At 40.8% G+C, this 23,671-nt stretch overlaps 1 protein-coding gene across 2 annotated transcripts in view; it reads left to right on the top strand.

Moving 5' to 3' along the window:
- Positions 1 to 23,671, top strand: part of DUS2 (dihydrouridine synthase 2) — a 164,944-nt gene that overhangs the window by 41,658 nt on the left and 99,615 nt on the right. For both annotated transcript variants that reach the window (XM_030204304.1, XM_030204305.1), the window contains exon 6: positions 4,104 to 4,164. In XM_030204304.1, coding sequence (XP_030060164.1) covers positions 4,104 to 4,164 — 61 coding nt within the window. The remainder of the gene's footprint in view (positions 1 to 4,103; positions 4,165 to 23,671) is intronic.

The following is a 23,671-nucleotide window of genomic DNA, read 5'->3' as shown; positions in this document are numbered from 1 at the left end:
ATTTGGCCAACCTTTATAGATTTCTAGACAGTTTTTAAAAAGCAGAAGAAGAAATAATAAAACAAAAACTATGTACACTTGAATACAAAACATATGAAAGATAAAAATCTAATCTATAGAGTTGTAACCCGCCTAATCCCAGTATGTCCAAGGTGGTTTACAAAAAAAAACCCAAGACAATATTGTTGGGAAAATGCATCAGTTCTGCCGTAAATAAATAAAAGGGAGAGCAGAGTGGACGTCATTATTTTTAACACTCAGTCTCGCACATACCTCCATGAGTACTTCGGAGGAGCTGTTAAGATAAGATAAATGCCATTAATTTTCTACATTGGTTGATTGGGGCATAACATTTCTACGATTGATGGTGTGAATTTTGAAATTTTTGTAATAAGCTATGAAACACTTTTTATACATATAGAAAATTCAAAAGACCGGTGATGGCATTTCAGTAAAAGTAGAAGAGCAGAAAAGCTGTCAATACTACATCCAGAATACGCATGTACCAAGTTCCTTTCACTGTTGGAAAATTAAGTGACCGTGAGGGAAAACAGCAAGAGGAACTCCCTAATAATAGGGCGGGAAATTAAATGATGATAATTTTCTGGTGTTTAGCCATTTTAAACGTTATTCATGTCCTAATTGGCAACCAGTGCAGTTGGATCATATTTACTGGAATTAAAAATTAACTGTGCAGTGGTAGTTTGTAACAACTAGAGTTCTGTAAGCAATTTAACGTAAACCCTTGAATATAAAGACTCTCATAATTGTCTAATTTGGGAAGTATTGAAGCTTGGACCAGCATTCTAAAATGAGCCTTATGAGTAAAAAGACTGAGTTGACTTCAACTGTGTAAGCTTAAAGAAGATCCACCTAAATAAACAATTCACTTGAGGTTCCATTTGATAAAATGGAGTCAAGACTCTTACCCTTTGAAGCTTTTTCATTTGGGCGTAACTCACCAGAGTGACTTCCATAGGTAAGGGATCTGATAAGTTGCCTAACCATCAAATTTTAGGTTTTTTTTGTTCATCTCTAAAAAGTGTGTCGGAGTCAACTTGTCCACCAAACTTATGCATTCTTTTACCTTAGAAAAATGAGGATCCTTTAAAGTAGGTACCAGTAAAAAAAAAAAATCATTAACAAAAACAAAATCCTATGGATGTCTCCATAATTGTTTTTATTTTTTAAATACATTAAAAATGAATCGAGCAAAAATAAATCGATTTTACCGACACTGTAAGCCCTTTCTTAGATAGAATGTAGAAATAGGAATTGAGACGTCCAGGTCAGGCTGTGAGAGTTACCACCAGTATTTTAGAAAAGAAGTTTGCAGTATAGAGCCTTTTCTAAAATACCTGTAGGAGTGAATGTGTATATGCTGGCTATGTGCGGCAGCAGCAGCACCCATTTTGCGATTGTCATCTAAAATAGGCAGTGGGCTCAACAGTGGAACAAGCATGTATGTGTTGGTATTATAGAACATACATATGTATGTGCATCCCACATACACAAGTATATGTGCCATTTTAGAAACCTGCATGTCCGTTTCTCCAAGCTGTCGTAGAGCCTGATATCATTTTCTAGTGTCGCTTTCAGAGGGGGACAGAACCCAGTGGAGGATTAAGGGGGCAACCTCCCCTAGTCCCTCCAGTAGAGTGCTTCACAAAATAAGCACCTTCTGGGAATTGTAGTCTAGCCCTATGCCCCTTAAGAGGGCAGATGATGTCATCTCCCTGGGACAAGAGAAGGGCAGGGTTCTAGGTTTTTAAAAAAGGTTTGAACAAGTTCCTGGAGGAAAAGTTTATAGTCTGTTATTGAGATGGACATGGGGGAAGCCACTGCTTGCCCCAGGATTGGTAACATGAATGTAGCTACTAATTGGGTTTCAGCCAGGTACTTGTTACCTGGATTGGCCAGGAAGCAGGATACTGGGCTAGATGGAACATTGGTCTGACCCAGCATGGCTATTCTTATGTTCTTATGTAACCTTGACATCTGGGAGAGCAAGTGTAAATTCTGATGTTTATCTTGGTAGAGATAAACGTAAATTCTGATGTTGATCTTGGTGGATATAAACATGTGTTCCTCTTCTGAAATGGGAAATGTAGCTATATATTTAACGCCCGGACCATGTCCCTTTGCAATATGCACAGATTAGCACTTTAGATACATATAACTCGGCTTTCTAAAATCAGGATTTAGATGTGTGTGCGATATGTCTAAATGCTTTTTTTATGCATTCCCCCCAACATTGCTCCCTCTAACAAAAATTGTAAAATATTTTTAGTGTGTGGGTAGCGCATTCTGATTTGGAACTTACCGCAGGATGCCTGAGCACATCCCACAGTACGCCATTTTATGCTGTGGTAGGCACATGCAAGTACTCCCCACAGCTTAGTAAATGAACCCCTTAATTAGTTAAGGCTGGTACATAATTTTTATCTTTTCCCAGTGCAGTGCACCATAAAGTATAGGGGTCAAGACCAGCACTTTTACCATAATTTAGGAAGACTTCTGCATTGGTTTTGAAAACATGTAATATGGCAGCTACTGTTACTCTCTAGCAGTAAGTGAATAGCATAAAATACATGCCAATGTGTATATGGTCAAGGGTATTTATGGCATAGATATAATTAATATTCTTTTATATACCGTGAAATCAGCGGCTTATTGTTCAGTATCAGTACACAAAGGACCTGATTTACTAAGGGGCTCAATTTCAAAAGAGAAAAACGTCCAAAAAGTGTCATAAAGCAACATTTGGACAGATTTCTTCTCAAAATTGGTATTTTTGAAACTTGTTTTGCAGACAGCTATCTATGCATTTCATCTGCAGTGTGTCCAAATCACAAAAGGTTGTGTCAGGGATTTTTCAAAGGCGGCTTAGGGCGGGTTTAGAGTGTGCCTAACACTTGAATGTTTTACAGCCATAATGGAACAAAAACAAAACTTTGAGTCCTCCAGAACTCACCAGAAACCCACTGTACCTTTAAGGGCTATTGTAGTGGTGTACATTTGGAGGTGGTGGGTTTTGGAGGGCTCAGCAGACAAGATAAGGGAGCAATGGTGAGATGTGTACCTGGGAGCATTTATATGAAGTCCACAACAGTGCCCCCTAGGGTGCCCATTGCTCTCTTGGGATGTCTGGGGGACCAGTCTGCTCAAAATGCTGGCCCCATCTACATCCCAATGGCTTGCTTTTCTACGTTTTTCACTTGTACGATTTCTTTTTTTTTTTTTTTAATGGTCTGAAAAGATAAATGCACAGAGCACAAAACCATGCTACAAACAGTATTTTTATTTTCGAAAAAAAAAAAAAAAAGCAAAATTTAAAAAAAAAGATAGTTACATTTTGAAAATTGTTACATTTGCTATTCGGATTTTGGTCATTTAGCACAAAACGTACTAAGTCCAACTTAGGTGACATATGGAAAATGCCCCGCCACAGGTTTTTCTCATCAATAAAGAATTAAGAAAACAGCATTAGAGGTGTATTTTCAAAGCACTTAGGTAATTCCAAGTTTGGCGCATGCCGAATCCTGTGGTAGAAAATAATTCTCTATCTACCAAAGGGGGTGTTTCCGGCGGTAACTGGCAGCATGCCCACATTGACGCTTGCTGCATGGTTACCACGTGGGTAGCGCGTGAGCCCTTACAGCTAGGTCAATGGGTGGCAGTAGGGACTCAGGCCATAAATAGGAGCACCAGTTTTAATATTAGCGCAGGCCCATTTCCCAGTTCATTAAAAAAATAACCCTTTTCCCAACCGAGGTAAAAAATGGCCCAGCGCGTGCCTAGAAGACGAGCCCACACTACCGCAGGCCACTTTTTACTGCAGCTTTGTAAAAGGACCCCTTAGACTTACATTTTCCATAGTTTACTATGGAACTTTGTAAGTCTAAGTGCTTTGAAAATGAGCCCCATAGTGCCTCAGGCCCATAGTGCATTTATCTAGTAATTTTTATGTGTATTTTTTTGTCTTTGAAATGAGAGAGAGTTTTTATAGTATACATTTATTATTGCATTGCTAGGTTGGTTATTAGTTGTTTTGTTAATATTTGTAATGTTTATCTTTGGTGGGATCCACTCATTTCTTGCAGAGAGCATGACGTGGCTGGCATTGATGTTAACATGGGCTGTCCAAAGGAGTTTTCCACCAAGGTAGAGTAGAATGGATGGCAAAAACTTAATTTTGGTGTTTGATCTTGGAACTGTGACTGATTTCAAAATCATGGTACTACGTCTGTCATGTTTTTGTATGGGTCAGCTTCATAAAAGGGTTTCTTTAGTCCTTTGCCTTTAGCACACCCTTTTGGAAAAGGGGCCATATAAGTTTACATCAGCAAGGTGGTATTGATTTTTACATTTTTTGCCCTCAATAAGCAAGTGTTACTAGAAACATTTTTGTTAACAAGGCCTGCTGTCAAAGAATGTTGTGATGATTGTGGTGACAAACAGGCCTCAGGTTGCCCCCTTCTGGCTGAAAGAAGACACCGATAGTTAATCATTAAGGACTATGCTGTTGTTGCTTCTGTTATTCAGGATGTCTGCAAGAGTGACCTAATATTTTGATGGCCTCTGAATTTGAAGTCTATTTTTATTCTCCAAGGAGTTTGAGAGTATTTTAACACATTTTATGTCTTTAGAACTTTTTCAGGAGTAGAATGTAGTTTAGGCTTACAAAATATTTTAGAAAACTCAAATTCACTTTAACAGTCTGAAATAGAACAGTTTTGTTTTGTTTTTTTACTTTTAGCCTGGGGCAAGTAAGAGATGAAAGTTAGTCTTCTAATAAGTTTGTTCTGTCCTTAGGTTTATATACTGCCTTATTCCTTCACCAGAGGACCCAAAGCAGTTTATATCATATGAGATACAATGGGGGGCATATTTACTAAAGTGTGGTAAGTTTTGGCACTTATCACATCGCAAAACTTAAGGTACAGTAAATGCAGGGGGTGGGGTGCCTAGCTTCTGCCCTGAATTTATCACACAAGGCAGACACTTAACACACAGTCCCATATTCCATGCCTCTTCAGGTAGCTCTGCCCAAAGAAAAAGTTCTACCCTGGCCCACTAAACTACAGGAAAGCCCCTGGGCGAATCATGAGGGATGAATACGGGGAGTCAGGGTATTCATGGTATGGCATTGTGTGGAGGGGGATTCAGTTGGGGAACCAGATAAGTGGACCTTGTGATAGGGGGATCAGAAGGGTGGGAGATCCATGGGCTGTGGCTGTGCTATTAGCAGTCATAACAGCTATTTTGTGGCACTGATCAGCGCGCTAGCTATACCTTATCACTGCCCGTGTTCTGCCCACATCCTGCCCCTACCTATGAAGTTAACATGAAATTCTTACCATGCTGGCTTGTTGGTATGCAGTAGACAGTATGCCTGCAGGTTTTACACAGTACAGTACAGTCTCAATTGTCTGGCCTTCTCTGATCTGACCATCCGGCAAATGCGACAGACCCGGTGATGTCAAGTGGCTTCTCTCTCCATTTTCCGAACCCAGGATCCTACTTTTACCATCGTTGTGAGCCGGGACCCTCCTTTTACTGCCTTTGTTTCTGCATTGTTTGACTTTTCTTTCCATTTTCTGGACCTAGGACCCTACTTTTATCACTTTTGTGAGCTGGTACTCTGCTTTTACTGCCTTTGTTTCTGCATTGTTTGAGGGGTTACCATTGTTTTCCATTTTATCCAACTTTTCATTTATCCTATAACAGGACAGTCCCGTTTAGGTCAAATAATCAAGACTTTACTGTATGCAGTTGCTGGTAATTCAGAAATTATACAGAAAATATGAGATGCTGTGCACTGTAATATGTACTGGAGACTGGAGCTGGAAAGTTTAATGCCAAGACAGGAGCAAGCTGACTGAACAAGGAGTTAGTTGCTTCTATATTTACCCCGGGATTCTGTATACGTTGCCTTAATTTCTTCATGAAAATGAAAGCGTATTCTATAACGATGCGTGTAACTTAATTGGTTATCTAACTAATTAGTGCTGTTGGACATTAACAAACAGCACTAATTGTGGAGGTAACACAGGCATCAACAGTTGTTCACAGGTTGTGATTTTGGAATTGACTGGAAGCTGAATAATTAACTGGAAGTCCTAGCAGAAATGTAAGCACTTGGTCTGGCAGTGCACAATGGGAACTGAGAAGCTCCTCACTAATAATGGCTGTTTAGATCATTTTACATCTCATTTTGTATAGGGGCTTCATGTGGGAAATGGATCATCCAGGTAGGTATGTTCACATTTCCTGAATATTTTATAAAAGGCTCAGTTGAATATGGAACCTTTTGTAAAATATGTATGCAGATGCATTCATATTTGCCAACACATCAAGCAGGAGCAGTAATTTTTACCATGGCAGCGTCACTTGTCAGCTTTGTTGTATAAGTACTGGCACTTATATGTAGAGCAGGTAATTCTATAGTGCAGGTGCTAATATTTCCATGCCAATAGCATGCATAAATGTTTAGAATTATGGTATTTGTGTGAGAATATGACATATGTGTGTAACTACCAAACTTCCTCATAAGTGCTATTCTGTGATATCCATGTAACTTACATAGTATGCAATTGCAAGGGGCTTGTACACATGGGTGGAGCCTGGACATTAATGTGTGTAAATAGCCAGGGCACTGATATTTACGCACATAATTGCTGCCTAAAATTAGTCAACTCCTTAAAGAATGCCCCATAGTGGTTTCAGTTAAAAAAACTAGCTAGTCAATATTCAACACGCACCAGTGTGTTTTTTTTTTTTTTTAAATGCTGACCTCCATGGACAAAATTAGCCCTCTTGATATTCAATGCTGGACCATGTCTGGGGCTGATTCAATATCTAGGACTAATTCATCTTAAGCTGACCCTCATAAGGGAATCTAGCCAGTTCTCGATCCCAGGCAAGTGGGCTTGGGAGGGGGGGGGGAGTGTTGGTGATGTTCAGGAGTGAAGGGGGATCAGAAGGGGGGGGGGAGGTGATGTTCCAGGGAGTGGAAGGGAGAGAGAGTATGAGAAAGCTTCAGACCAGTACTCAGACATTATGCGGGTGTTGGCACCTGCATAGCTAGGTGAGCCTATTTAAGACTCCTTTTTATGCGGTCCTATGTGGAGACTAACAGTGAATATTTCCAACAGCCACCTCCTCCCCACCTCAACCCTTGGTACCGCTCCTGACCTGCCTACTTCAAACATGGCCGGTCAGAGCCAATATTCAGCAGTACTACCAGGTTAAGTGCCGCTGATTATTGGCAGTTAAGTGACCACAAGTGATTTAAGCAGGCAGGATGCTCTCCTTCCCACCTCCATCACTTTAAATATCGCTCTGTAGATGTATAAATGGTACTAGTTCTGCCATCACCTCTAAATCCATTGCAGATTGGCAGAAGCTTGTGTTTTTGCTGCTGCCACTCTGCTTGTCCTCAGCCAGCTCTGTCTGTGGCATTGTACTGGAGTAGAAAGCTAACAGAGCAACTACCCCAAAAGGACCTTTGAGCTGATTAATCATTTTATAATTAATACCTATATTATATTTAATACCCGTCCCAAAATTAAGCTTGCTATATGTACATGATGTTCCAGAACTTCTCGACAAAGAAAAGACATCTGTACTGCTCCTGTTTTTATTTATGATTGTTGTCTTGTTTGCTTTTTCACAGTGGTATAAGATCAAATGGCATATTCTTCCGTGAGCTTTGTTGCCTAGCAGCAGTGGTTTTAGTTAGAAAGTGCAAAGTGTGTGTTTATGAGTTGTCTGAATAGCATATTAAAAAAATAAAATAAAATTAGTCTAGGCAATGTTAAGAGCATCATCATATCGCCCTGTGATTCTTTTTATTTTTAATTATTTTGTTTTGCCGGTAAAAAGAACTTTATGGCAGGCAGTTGCTGCACAGACTGAAGCCGCCCAATATTTAAAACCATTTAACCAGCTAGCAACAACACCTGGACAGTGAAATGGCACTTAACCGGCTAGGTAATCAGTTATCTCCTGCTGAATACTGTCAGCGCTTAGCGGATAGCCGGTTATATCATGCGATATAACCGGCTATCTGCCGATATTCAGTGCATCGCCGGATAACCCCCCTGTTTACAAAGCCGTGCTAGTGTTTTTAGTTTGTGGTAAAAATCAGCTGGCGGTAAACACTGAGATGCCCATTATATTCCCTGTGGGCATCTCAGCGTTTACCGCCAGCTGATTTTTACCACACGGTAAACATAATAACGTGGCTTTGTAAAAGGCCCCCTAAGTTTGGTGGCCAAATTAGGCTTCAAAAATAGCTGGAATATCTTTGGCCTGTTTAAACTTAACCAGCCAGCACTGACTTGGTCAGTTACATTTAAACCTGCCAAAAAACACCCGGATAGTCAATGCTAGTCACTGGAAATGCCAGTATTGAATATCATTATACTCAGCTTCACATTAAATAGATATTAATGCATAAAGGTCTAATTAGGCAGATTTTCTTTCTATAGGATCGTCGGATCAGCGTGTGTGCTTTCGTATTGGCTAAACTGAGCCAAGCAAATTTCAAAGGGTACCACCGCAATCCTCATTGATCCTAATACAAAGTTCATATCTTTCTTTTTATCTGTTTTTCAATTATGTAGAGATTTCTTAATTATATTTCTAATCTTCAATAGAGTACTTAGCTTTCTCAGCTTTAGTTGAGTTCATACTGGAGACCCGATTCCACTGATATAGGTCTATGTTTCGCTGTGCGCTATGTCAAGGTAGTCTCCTGTTTCCTCATAGCGGCATTCTAAGATCTTATCTTATCGAAAATGCCCCTCAATGTAACTTTGTAAGTCTATGTGCTTTGAAAATGAGTTTTGCATAAAACTAAAGTGTAGCCTTAAAGATAGTTCTACAGAAAACTTTTAACTAAATCCATTAAATTAAAGAAATGTAAACAGACTGTTTAGGCAGAGTAAAACATATGTGCCAACGTAATCTTTTTTTTAAAGCTGGTTCTGAATTTCTGTTGAACCCTGGCTACTAGTTGGTTAGTGGGAGTTGTTGGTAATAGCTCACTCCAGAGATTTGAAAGTTACCCCCCAATTCTAACTCCCCAGGAACAGCATGTTTTGCCATGTACCTCTTCCATCCCAGGGGGAGTAGTTAATGCATCTTTTGCCTGCAAGTGTACACCCTTCACCAGCCCAGTAACATTCTTTGGCTCTCATCTTTCACCTTGCCCAGGTACAGTCCCTCAATCTTCTAATTCTCTACCTCTACCCCCACTCCCTCCCACCCTTACCCATAGCCCACTCACTTTACCTTTTTACACTCTTCCCGCTGTCTCCTGGGCTCCAGCTGGAGCCTATAATGAGGCTGCCTTGCCAAACAAGAAAATGCACTTGTCCTAAGCAGGTAGGTGAGTGGATTTTTAAACCCCCTGTGTGACAGCACATTTCTTTGATGTATTCCTTCCACAGTTAAGGAAGCTAAATAATAAGACACCCCTGGTGCCATATATTAATTTATATTGAAGTACCTAGGGATTTTATATGGGTAGTTTGTGATCATTGTTTTATTAGTGTAAATGGCAGTGGGAGGTTGACTTGCAGTAGTAATCCAGCTGCTTTCCTTCTGTACTTGCCAGCATGAGCAGAATTAGAGGCAGGCAATATGCTGCATAAATGTGTTTCTTCACATGCTAGAAAATCACAGTGGTGAGTCTGACCAGCTGTGTCCCATCTTTTCCAACATACAGGTCAAGCCTATCTGTATTCTGATGTATAATCACATAATTGGGTCCCATTTTTATCCTTATATGAGTAAACAGAATACAGCAATCTGACAAGCATGATAAAGCCATTCATTAATAAAATGTCTGCCACTGAATACTTTTTCATTGGGTGAAAAGTGCCATGTCTAATTAAAGTTAACATATCTTGTTTTTAATGTTTGTGCTGAGATTAATCAGATTGTTTATGTGTCTGATATGCATTCAGAATAGATAATACAAAAACAGTAGCCCTTATTAAATTGTCATCTAGTGCCCCTTAAGAAGAATCTCTAATCTACAGTATTCAGTTTTCATCAGCACAGAAGAACCCTGTTAGATTCACTAACCAGCCTTTGGGAAAATTGATATATATTATTGCAAACTGTGCCTAAATGCCATTTTTTGTTTGTTTGTTTGTTTTTAGGACAATATAGTACAGTGAAAATCCTGCAGAATTCTCCATTGAAAGCATTTTCACTAGTGTTGGGCATTTAGGACTAAATTCAGTGAATGGTGCCCAAATTTAGACACCAAAAAAATGCGCACTTAGCGCTATTCTATAAATGGTGCTCCGAGTTGGGTGCCATTTATAGAATAGCTCGTAGCACCAGGATCCACATCCAACTTTTAGGTGAGAGGATTTACACCAGGTGTAAATCTGTACGCCTAAATTAGGTGCAGATTAATAGTGTGCATATCTTTAGTGAACGCCTCTGACCCGCCCATGCCCCTCCCATAGCCATGCCCCTTTTCCAATTGCATTCTAAAGGATTTACGTGCACATCTGTATAGAATAGCTCTTAGCAAGAGTGTATAGATCCAAATTGTTGCCAATTAATGCCAATAATTGATGGTGCCCAATTATTGGCATTAACAGGCTTGTTACTCAAATTGCGTGCGCAAATTGGGCACACACCTAAATTTGCGCATGCAGTTTTACATCCCATTTATGGAATTCCCCTGTTAATGCACTATTAACACAATGCATTATAATTTTAAGAAGGTTAAAAAAGTTAACACAATTAATGCACCTTCTAATGCTTCTCAAGGGTCTTGCAGAAATTAGAAGCACTGTCGCTGTGGGGCTTCTGCTATGACACAAGTGATGTTATGAGGAAGTGCTTTATGCCGCAAACAACAGTGCCTCCTCATGACTTTAGTCATATGCTGGAAGAAGCCCTCAGTGACCATGCCTGCAATATCGAGAGCAAGAGGGCCCAGCAAATTCCAAAGGCAAACCAAACGAGCACCAGAGTCAAAAACTCCCAGCTCCAAAAGCTGTAGCCATACTGGGTCAGACCAATGGTCCATCTAGCCCAGTATCCTGTTTTCCAAACAGTGGCCAAGCCAGGTCACAAGTACCTGGCAGAAACCCAAATTGTGGCAACATTCCATTTCAAAGAGTAACAAGATTCCATGTAGAACCCCAAAGAACAGCAAGATTCTGGAATCCTAAAGAGCAACAAGAATCCATTCAGAATCTCAAATAGTAGCAACATTCCATGCTACTAATCCCAGGACAAGCAGTTGCTTCCCCATGTCTGTCTCAATAGCAGACTATGGACTTTTCCTCTAGGAATTTGTCCAAACCTTTTTGAACCCAGATACGCTAACCACTGTTACCACATCCTTCGGCAAAGAGTTCCAGAGCTTAACTATTTGTTGAGCAAAAAAATATTCCTCCTATTTGTTTTAAAAGTATTTCCATGTAACTTCCTCGAGTGTCCCCTAGTCTTTGTACTTCTCGAATGAGTGCCACTGCATATTCTCAGTTAGCCATGGAGAACTGATGTAAATGGCCATTAAAATCGCATTGAATATTTACCTCTATGGGGACACTATTCACCCCTCTGCGGTCAGTGCTTTTTAAAATGCTGGATGCTGAGGGCTTTTTATGCTGTACCATCTTTATCACTGGAGCGTTTACACTGACTTCCTCACCACCATGCAACCACAGGCACCCAAAGCTCCTCACCTGGGGCTCTACAAGGCTCACATAGTGACAGCGTGTGCTGTCATGGGAAGGCATGAAATTGCTTATGGAAGGCAACAAGAGTAAAGGCAGAAGAACAAATCTGAGATCTTATATAGAATAAGCCTTTCTCCCCTAGGCACAAAACCGGGAACAATGGGAGGAAAGGGGAGACCTCCCCCTCCCCAAGGACATCTAGGTTTTGTTAGTTCAGTGGTTCCCAAACTTTCTCAGTTCAAGGCACCCTTAGCGTGTCAGTTATTTTTTCACGGTGCCCCTAAGTCAAAAGAAATACCTAAAGTTTTGCTTATTAAATAGGACCAAATTCTATAGGCCCTATTCTGTATTGGCACCTGGGTGCCTAGATGCTGTTAAAGAAGACTAGTGTAAACCAGTATCGGGGTGCCTAAAATCAAGCACCCATAATTAACACCAGCTATAGACTTTGGTGTAACTGCAGGTACCTAAATGCAGCAAAGGCATACTTTGCTGCTTACACTCGCCCTTAAAGAAGAGCACTTAACTGTTTTGCTACCACTTATTTATACACTTACCAGCAAGTGTGCAGGTATTATATACATTCACACCCAGTTATAGAATTACCACCTTTATTTTCAGAAAGCTGATTCACTCGGATACCAAGCTTCCATTCCAGCCCTTTAGCTGTCTGAAGTCTCCAACATGTATAGTGACCAATCCAAGGATGGTAACAGGGTTGCCAGCTCAAGTCTTAAGAATTCCTCAGTTCTGAAAGCCCCTGGAAACAATTAGAAAGCCAGTATCATTCATGCTTCATATGCCTAAAAAAAATTTTCATTTGTTTTAATCCCAACCCCCTCCTCTTAGAGACCTTTCCCTTACTTATCACAATTCTAAGTATAACAATAAAGGGTTACTGCTATATCTTTCCTGGCGATGCTAACAAGGTATGGCCGCAGACACCACTATAAAATCATACAGGGCCAGTATTTAGATGCATAGCACGAACAGTGGCCCCCTTTAAACCTCCTTGGTGGTCCCGTCCCTCTGGACAACCTTCTGCCCTGGCACCTTCTGTCAACAAAATAATTCTTGCTTCTTCTTAAAGTAAGATTTCAAAACCAAAAGTTTGTCTCAACGAAGAAAGAGATGAGAAGTGTAACATATATTAATTTTCCTGTGAAGCCTCAAGGAAACCAGTCAAAATAAATCCACCTGGGGACTCTAACCCATCTGGCCCACCCTTGACTTAAGAGTCTACACGGTACAATTTTGATACATAAAAACATTTAGGATATCATAAGGCTTAGAAACAGAGAAAACCTCGTGAAATTATTTCTTCTAAAGATTTCAAGAGCAAGCAAATGGGTCATAGGAAAATGTAAAAAAGAGGTTTTTGACCAGAAACTAAGCGTGAATTCTATAATGGGATCTGGGCGCTCAATTTTCATTAGAGAATACTAGCATAAGTTGGCATTTATGTACCAAAGTTTAGGTGTGCCTGTATACGCCATGTTTATGGCAGGTGTGAATGCGCATGCGAAAATGAATCTATTCTATAACTTGTGTGTGTAATTGTGGAAAAAGCCCATGCACTGGTCACTTGAATGCCCCCCCCCCCCCTTGCAACTGTGCACTCTGCAAGTTACACACTAAAATTAGAATACTGCTTAGCACCCAATTAGCACATGCACAAATCTGTAACATTCACGCATGTATGTGCTACTATTTGCAAATGGCGTGTACCTTTAGGTGTTCACATTCTAAAATGAGGAGATAAATGCCTGGAGATATTGAACATGGGGCTCCAAACTTAAAAGATTTTTATCAAAAGGATCGCTATCTTGAACCTTAGTTACAACCTCGCCAATGAAGTTGCATAACAGCTGCACTGTACCCTGCAATAAACCCTCTGTCCAAGTAACACCCACTGTATGTCCAACAAAGAAATATCTTGATTCAGTTTATAATCCAAGGAAACAGCTGTAGACCCCAGCATTGTGATTACCTTAGGCACCATGACCCCTAATGAAACTGGAGCTAGAGGAGTCGTAGACTCTGCTAACCCAACAGAAAGACCTTCTGTAACGTTCACCTTGGTCATTGGGATAAAGGAGGAATTATTTCATTAGAACTGAGGGATACACCCTCCCCAAGAGAAGGAGACACTGAAACTCCACCTCTAGCATTTAATATTAACACATGCTAATACAAGTAGGAAGCTACCAGACCATTTGGCTTAATTTTCCTTCCCCTGTCACAACCAGATTCTGGAAAAAATGTAGGGAAAAGTGAAGCTCAACAACCTTTGCAATCCTGGGGGGGAAAAAAAACAGCTTATAGTAACTCATAAGTTATTCCTCAAGTGCTCTGAAGGGGCTCCAAAGAGGTGTTCTGCTTTGGACATGCCCCTTCAGGCATACATGTGCAACCACACCATAAAACACGAGTTGGTTAAATAGGCCCCAGGCACTAAGCAACAATGTCACAAGCAGGAAACAGAACGCCCTGGCAAGGTCCCAACATAGCTGCCTTAGCTGCTCCAGTGATTCTGACCACTGCTGTGCCTCCTTCCTCTCAATTGTCACTGCAGCAAAAGTTGCTTAAATAGGCCCCAGATACCAAGCGATGATATTACAAGTGGGTGACAGTACACCCCGCAAGGTCCTTGCATAGTTCTCCCAGCTTTTCCAATGACTCTGACTGCCACTCTGCCTCCTTACTTCCAGTAGTTCTAATGCTGACCTAGTCTCCCTTCCCTGGCTGACAATATGACTTACTTACCCTTTGCCACACCCTCCTCCAAGTAACCAGGTAAACTACACCTATTATAAAAACAAAGTAAAATGGAAGACTTGAAAAAGTCACTCTCCTGTTTTATGAAAGTACCATCCATTGGCTGTTAGGCCATACTCAGAAAAGATTTTACTCCATTCTAAATAGCCTTTATTAAATAGGACCCGTTACAGGCTATTTTCACACTCCCTTCATAACTTCAGTATTCACAGGTATCCAAGGACATTTGCACCAGTGATTTCTGTTGGTACTTTTGAGTAAAAGCCAGTGTGGGTAGTTTCATGAATATAAAACATGCATCCGCTCATTGCAGGTAACATGCAGAGTTTTACATGGGCACTGAGTAAATAATTTTTAAGTAGCCCATGTCCATGAGTAAAACACCATTTTACTCATGGAAATGGCTTCGAAAATTACCCTCCATAAGCAGAGATAACAATAACAAAGAACCAGAAAAAGAGATTGATTTTTAAAAGCACAAGTTCCAAATTAATCTGTTCTAGGTTAAAAAAAAAAAAAAAGTTTAAAAATACATTCAAGAGCAGTCTCTACAGTTTGTGTTTTAGCAGTAGATTGGAGATTGCACTGATGTTGGAGTTCATCGCAGACTGGAGTGCTATATGAAGAGGAAGGACAACAAGCTTGTCTTCACTGTTGTCATAGAAACCTGTACTTTAATAATAATGCAATCAGTTACCTAAAAGATATAATTGAAAGTCTAGCAGTGGAAAAAAAATGTGCCAGGTTGTTTTGGCAGTGAGCACAGATGTTGAAATACACACTTGAAGACTGAAATGATCCTTAGATGTATATATAATCTTGTTCCGTAGCTCTTGTAGCACATGGTTTAAGGTTAATTAAAATACGTCATAGAGCAACATTGGTAAAATATATTCCATGCTATTGTACATTTTTGAACAGATCTATGGAAGTCTTCTTGTTGGGTGTTTTCTAAAACTATATAATGCTCTTTTTCATTCTTTGAGCTGTTTCTTCTCAGTTGTCCTCTGTGTCTTTAGCATGTGCTCCTGTAAGTACTATAGATGGACCATTCATTGACATGTCCTTGGAAGAAAAACTATAGCTTCTGGTACAAGATATATTTTATTCCTTTTCACATTCAAACAGTTCTTCAGACAAAAACAGCTCTGACTTCTTGCCAGGGAAATGTAAGCCAAATAATTCCCTACTTCCTATTCTATGTAATGGCTTCCTTTTTTAGCTATAATCCAGGTCATAATGAAGCTGAGTTTACCATGGAGGCTGGAGAAAGGCTCATACAGTCTCCTGTTCTATCTGGCCCATTATGTGAGCTGAAGCCAGTAGGCAGAGCTGACTACCACATTGAGTCACCCAAAACAATAGCAAATGCCTATGCATAGTCCATCTGGAAAGTCTAAAGCTGTTCCAGTTGGATAGATAATGCTTTAAAAGGTAGAGGATAAAAGTTTTTTTTTATTTTTTTTATTTGACATCGCCTGAACTGGTTCCAAAGTGGAGAAGGGTTGGTACTATCAGAGTACAACTCTGCAACATTGAATTTAAAAGTGAGGAGTAATAACCAAGCATCATAGCGTGAATCACAGAAACAACAACTAAGAAGATGTTCCATTCAATGTGGAAACTCACAACGCGTGAAACCATTCTTTCCGAGGGATACATTTCGCTAACTGATACAATCAATGGTACTAAGCCATGCAGATTACTGCAATGGAATCTATGCGGGATGTAAAGAGCAAATCGTAAAGAAACTTCAGACCGCTCAAAACATGGCAGCCAGGCTTATATTTGGAAAAACGCAATTCGAAAGCGCCAAACCCCTCCGAGAAAAACTGCACTGGCTCCCAATCAAAGAGCGTATTGCTTTCAAAATCTGCACGCCGGTTCATAAAATTATCTACGGCGAATCCCCAGGATACATGACAGACCTCATAGACCTACCAACCAGAAACTGCAAAGGACTCAAATACAAATCAACATATGCATCCAGCGTTTCCTACATAAGCACACAACTATGGAATGCATTACTAAAAGCTGTGAAGACCATGTATGACCACCTAAACTTCCGGAAATCACTAAAAACTAACCTGTTCAAAAAGGCATACCCTACTGACCCAACCTAAATGCCTCGACCCTGCAACACAAGCGAAACCAAAGAGCGTAATGGACATAACACAACTCCTCCTCTCTACGATTCCCTATTGTGTCTTTTACACATGAACCTTATTCTACCACTACATCACTTTGTAATTGTTCATACCAGAATTGACGATCGCCTTTACAGTACTATGTAAGCCATATTGAGCCTGCAAATAGGTGGGAAAATGTGGGATACAAATGTAATAAATAAACATGCTAGCTCTCAGCTATTTTCATTTGGAGTTAGCGTAGGAGAGGGAGGTACACACAGTTCTTTGCAGTCACAAAAGAAAGTCTGTCAGTCTTGGATTCTTTATAATTACAAAAGGAAAAGGATCTGCCACCAGGAAGGGGACACAGCACTGTAACATACCCAAGGTGGTTGGGTTTGGCTGCAGGCATGTTGAGTTTCTGCTTCTTTCCTTATAAGTACCTTCATTTTAGGATTGTTTCCAGCTGAGAGAATATGTAGTTATAAAGAGTTGAGACTGAGACTGTCACCTTTCATTGTAAATGTGGGGGGATGGGCATCCTTTAACTGGCTGTCTAGCATATCACTCTGTTTTGCACATGATCTTAATAGGGAAGGGACAAGGAAGGGGAAATGGGACTTGATATACCGCCTTTTTTAGGTTTTTGCAACTACATTCAAAGCGGTTTACATATATTCAGGTACTTATTTTGTACCAGGGGCAATGGAAGGTTAAGTGACTAGCCCAGAGTCACAAGGAGCTGCAGTGGGAATCAAACTCAGTTCCCCAGGATCAAAGTCCACTGCACTAACCACTAGGCTACTATTGAATTAAGAAAAATTAATAATAAGACTTCCTTGCTCAAAAATGCATTCTCCATTCTCCTTGGGTTTGATCTTCCCAGCGACATGTGTGCTGAGGCATCTGATCCGCTAATGCTGACAACCCTTCTCTGCCTCCCTTCTTCCTCAAGATTTTTATAATTAAACAATTATAATTATCACATAAAATTTTTATAAAAATGCAGGCTAAAAATATGTGCTTATGGTTTTTCAAATTTGACTGGCTGATAGGACCTTAGGGTCAGGGGGGACAGTGGTTCAGTGCTGGGAGGGGGGGAACCCATCTGCTTTTTATCCAAAATTTACACTGTTTGTTAGGGATGAGATAAAGGATCTGGGAACTGGTCTTGTCTTTTCAGGAACTTTCACTAACTACACCCTCTCCAAAAGACATTACACGATGTGATACCCACAAGCAAGCCTTCACCGGAGTAGCCCCCACACTCTGGAATGCATTGCTGAAAGGCTCCGTGTAACACAAGACTACCTCTGCTTCAGGAAGCAGGTGAAAGCTTGGCTCTTCAACCAAGCTTTTAACGGAAGAAGTAACTAACTTGTTAGTCTCACTCACTCACACACACACACAAGGATTGACTCGGGCTGCACATACTGCAGCGGGACATGTTTATCCACTCCTACCCTAGCTGAGATAATATTGAACCATCTCTCTGACCTCACATGCAACTTTCTTCAAATCAATCACCTTACTTTCTAATTCTTCCTACTCTCTTACTCATCTATATGTTACAACTTTGCCTTACACTTCACTACCAATTATAATGTTCTAGTACATATTGTGTTGTCATTGCAAGTAGTATACCATGCCAAACTTTATATTGTTTGAATATTTGTACTGCTCTAATTGCCTCCTGTTCATGTTTGATCTATTCTTACTGTACACCACCTTGAGTGAATTCCTTCAAAAAGGCGGTAAATAAATCCTAATAAAATAAATAAATAACTGAGATAAAATAAACATGCTACCAACAATGAACAATGACAACATTGATGCAGCAGCTGATCGTTTGCTTTGTTTTGGGTGTACCAAGATAATGGCTGCAGGGGAAGATGGTTTTAGCTTTGTGACATCATGCCGTCTCCTGTTCTTTCTCCAACCACCTTGGAGTTTACCATCCATTCACTATATAGCAGGAACACTGCCTCTCATCATTCTGAGTCATGGCTTTTTCTGCTGAGCTGTTTAAAGGAGTACCAATTTTAAAGCAGGAACTCGCATCAAGGAAGCAAAATCAAGGTTTCAACAAACTGAACCTCTTTACAATATAACTGATTGAGCATTCAACAATTAGTAATGAAAAAAATAATTTTTAATGGTTTCTCTTGAGCAGAATCGAGGGGGGAAAAAACCCCAAAGGCAGGGAAGAGATAAGTCACAGCACCGTATTGTCATCAGTCCATTTTTTTTTAAACAATGAAAAAGTTACTTAGCTTTTAGCTTTCAACTTAGCACAACGAACCTACTGCCTCAAGTTGAAAGCTAAAAGCTATGTAACTTTTTTCATTGTTGAAAAAAATTGACCGATGTCAAATTCAGGCTATCCTCCTTCGAGTCCTCCCTATTCCTTGCCAAACAGGAATATTATTCTCAATTAACTAATTCTCTTGGCTCCAACCCTCGTCGCCTCTTCGCCACCCTCAACTCCCTACTTAAAGTGCCCTCCGCTCCCCCCCCCCCACTCCTCAAACACTAGCCGACTACTTCCGCGATAAGGTGCAGAAGATAAACCTTGAATTCACTTCCAAGCCTTCTCCTCCCTGTGACTTCTTAACCCACTCCCCCAACCAACCTAGCCTGGCCTCCTCCTCCTTCCCTGAGATCACCGAAGAGGAAACTGCTCACCTTCTCTCTTCCTCTAAGTGCACCACCTGTTCCTCTGATCCCATTCCCACCAATCTGCTTAACAACATCTCTCCTACAGTCAACCCCTCAATCTGTCACATCCTCAACCTCTCTCTCTCCACTGCTACTGTCCCTGACACCTTCAAGCACGCTGTAGTCACACCACTTCTCAAAAAACCATCACTAGACCCCACCTGTCCCTCCAACTACCGTCCCATCTCTCTTCTACCCTTCCTCTCCAAATTACTTGAACGTGTTGTCCACAGCCGCTGCCTTGATTTCCTCTCCTCTCAGGCCGTCCTCGATCCGCGCCAATCCGGCTTTCGCCCACTACACTCGACAGAAACAGCACTCTCTAAAGTCTGTAATGACTTGTTCCTTGCCAATCCAAAGGTCACTATTCCATCCTCATCCTCCTCGACCTATCTGCCGCCTTTGATACTGTCAATCATAATTTACTTCTTGACACACTGTCCTCATTCGGGTTCCAGGGCTCTGTCCTCTCCTGGTTCTCTTCGTATCTTTCCCATCGCACCTTCAGAGTATATTCTAATGGCTCTTCTTCCACCCCATCCCGCTCTCTGTTGGGGTTCCTCAAGGTTCTGTCCTTGGACCGCTTCTTTTCTCGATCTACACCTCTTCCCTGGGCTCGCTGATCTCATCACATGGTTTCCAGTACCATCTCTATGCTGATGACACCCAGCTTTATCTCTCCACTCCCGACATCACGGTCGAAACCCAGGCCAAAGTTTCGGCCTGCCTTTCAGACATCGCTGCCTGGATGTCCAACCGGCATCTGAAACTGAACATGGCAAAGACTGAGCTCCTTGTCTTTCCACCGAAACCCTCTTCTCCTCTTCCCCCACTTTCCGTCTCTGTTGACAACGCCCTCATCCTCCCCGTCGCTTCAGCCCGCAATCTCGGAGTCATCTTCAGCTCCTCCCTCTCCTTCTCTGCCCATATCCAGCAGACAGCTAAGACCTGTCGCTTCTTCCTCTATAATATTAGCAAAATTCGCCCATTCCTCTCTGAACAGACCACCCGAACCCTCGTCCACTCGCTCATCACCTCTCGTCTTGACTATTGCAACCTTCTTCTCACTGGCCTCCTGCTTAACCATCTATTCCCCTTCAATCTGTCCAAAATTCTGCTGCACGTCTTATCTACCGCGTGAACCGATACTCTCATATCACCCCTCTCCTCAAGTCACTTCACTGGCTCCCGATCCGCTACCATATACAGTTCAAGCTTCTCCTTTTAACCTTCAAATGCACTCAATCTGCAGCCCCCCAGTACCTCTCTACACTCCTCTCCCCGTATGTTCCCACCTGTAACCTCCGCTCTCAGGACAAATCACTCCTATCTGTACCCTTCTCCACCACTGCTAACTCCAGACTCCGCCCCTTCTGCCTCGCATCACCATATGCCTGGAACAGCCTTCCCGAGCCCATACGTCATGCGCCCTCCCTGCCCATCTTCAAGTCCTTACTCAAAGCCCATCTCTTCTCCCTTGCTTTTGGCGCATAACCACCTTCCCCACTCATGATACCTACACTGACTACATAGTTTGTAACCTTTAGATTGTAAGCTCTTTTGAGCAGGGATGGTCCTTCCCCATGTTAAACTTGTACAGCGCTGCGTAACCCTGGCAGCACTATAGAAATGCTAAGTAGTAGTAGTAGGTATGGCTCTGTGACTTATTACATCCCTACCCTTGGGTTTTTTTCCCTTGATTCTATTTTTCAAACTTTCAACTCCTGTCTAAATTATCCTGTAAGCACAGTCTCTTTTCCACCCTCATAATCAAAGTTGTGTTCTTTCCAAGCTGAGCCCACGTTTCCCTCCATACACCTCTATTTTTAATTTAGCTTCCTTGTTTGCATTTTTTCTTCTCTAAAAGCCTGAAACCTTGGTTTCTCAATTCACATATTTCTGCTTCTAGCACAACATTTCTAAATTTGCCCTTTAATGCATATTTTCTTCTTCAAGCTTCTTTTTTCCTTCATCTGGATTTTAGTTAGTCTCTTAACTGATCCCTCCATTTTCCTTTCTTCGTTCGCTTTATCTTGTCCAAATGCTGCAGCTCAAATTCTCCTCCTAATTCTCTTGCAGTATCCTGATGCTTTCTTTCTTCCATTGACTTCTGTTCGTTTCAAGCAATATTTAAATCACTTTGCACTGACATGCATGCTTGATTTTATCCCTTAGTCTCTCACTTCCTTAGTGTTTTGCTGTGTCCTGCCTCACTGTCTCCACACACCATACTAAACTGGCTTCTTGTTTTCTTGATTTTTCTCTGTTTGTTTCATTCTTTTGCAACAACCTACCTTCCTGCTTTCAGAAAGAAATTGGATACATTACCAAAGTTCTTATTCCCTTGTATCGTTTTTAGTAGCAGTCTATAACCTGTCATTAAAATTGACTGTAGCATCTGAGGATTTGGAGTGGGATTAATCTCAGTGTTACAAAGGGCTTTAGGCAGATCCAGGAAACTCAAGCATGGTCAGCTTGACATCAGTACTGGACAAAATGTAGAAGCCATTGTGAGAAGAAACTAAATTATGAACTATGGATAGAAAAGGATAGAAAATGGATTTTTTTAAGGGGTTAGTATATGTGGATAAAGGTGAGCAGGTAGACATGTTATCTGGATTCTCAGAGCATGTTTGAAAAATTCCTCATAAGAGACACCTGAGGAAAGTCATGGGATAGCAGACAATCTGATTGTGGGTTGGTGTGAAAAAAACAGTGGAGGTCTTTTATTTAGGCGTCCTGGCGTTTTTAGCACGCGTTAAAAATAGGCACGCGCTAAGTGCTAAAGTCGTATTTCTCCTATTTGGCCAGCAGGTGGTATTTCTCTGCTGTAAAGCTGTTACAGAGAAAAGAATGTGTTCTTTCTTTAGTTTTAGCACACAAACAGGAAGCAAGAAGCACTATATGTTTGAAATCCGTTTTCTGTTTTGTCACAGCCTTCTATTTCTTGCCTTCTTCCTTCCTTTCTGCATTTTCTTCTGTTCTTTCCTCGTCTTCCTCCTTTGCTTTCTTAGCTTTCTCCTTGTCTACAGTGCACTCTCTCTGCCTTCTCTCATCTCCTCCTCCTTCCTCATCTGGTGTTTCATTACTTCCCCTTTTCAACTCCAGAGCTTTCCTGCTTGCCTCTCCTCCTTTATTAATATCCCCTTACCTAATCCTTCATCCACTCTGCCATTTCACTTATGTTCCTTTTCTCCCTCTTACTTCACCTTTTCTCTTCCCTGTCACTTCCAGTGTTAGTTGAGGATGTAAGAGAGGGAGGAGAAGAAGCACTTTAGCCTGGGGGATTATCAAAACGAGTCACCCTATCCCAAGATATACATCCATTTGGAGAGAGGTGAAGGACCCAGATCTCCACCATCTCTACCTTTGCTTATTTCCCACCTAGACTACTGTAACATGGTTTATGCTGGACTTCCCCTCTCTCAGATTAAAATACTTCAGGCACTTCAGAATTGCGTTGTACGCTTTCTCTGTAATGCTGTGTTTTGATCGAGCCACACCAATACTCGCCAAATTTCATTGACTTCCTGTTAAGTTTAGTTTTCTTATTAAAATCCTTTCTCTTGCACACACAGCTTATCACGCTGGTGACCCTGTTTATCTTGCTAATTTAATTACTCCTTTCACTCTTTCTCAGCGCCTTAGATCTTTAGATGCTAATAAACTTGTTATTCCCAATACCAGACATGAATCTACCCACCATTTGGCTTTTTTCTGTTTGGTTGCTACAGTTTGGAACAATTTACCCGGTCCCCTCTGTAACAAATGCACTTTTTCAAAATTTAAAGTTCTTTTTAAAACTCATTTCTTTATTGAGGCTTTTATTTGATCATTGTGGGCGGGTTCCTATCAGGAAGTATTGAGAGTTTTGATGATTGTACTTGTATTCGTGTTTATCCACTGTGCTATTAGTTATGGTGTTCCTTTCAGATTTCATTCTTAATGTTCTATCTTTTTTTTATTGTAAACCGCTTAGACACTGTTTTGTTGGAATTGGCAGTGTATCAAACTTTTATTAAACATAAATTCTGTTCTCCCTGTGGCTTGTTTCAGCAGTTTGCTGTTGATATATCTTGACCAAATTATTTTTATTAATTTCTGTGTTTTTCTCAATTTGTGGTATTGTTTATTTGTTTTCCTCCATTTTATAGAATTCATTATTGTGAGCAGCACTGTTGATGTAGTAAGGTTACTGGAAACAGCAGTTCTCTAAGCAGATACAGTTTTCAGTGAATACGAGGCTTAAAGTTATTTAAATAATACTATGTCCTTTGTTTTGAAAACAAAACAAGTATTTCCATAAGTAAAGGTTTGCTAAGACAT

The sequence above is a fragment of the Microcaecilia unicolor genome, chromosome 5 (genome assembly GCF_901765095.1).
Source record: "Microcaecilia unicolor chromosome 5, aMicUni1.1, whole genome shotgun sequence".
NCBI classification, from domain to species: Eukaryota; Metazoa; Chordata; class Amphibia; order Gymnophiona; family Siphonopidae; genus Microcaecilia; species Microcaecilia unicolor.
The sequence above is the reverse complement of the archived record's forward strand: the minus strand, read 5'-3'. Positions and strand labels throughout refer to the sequence as shown.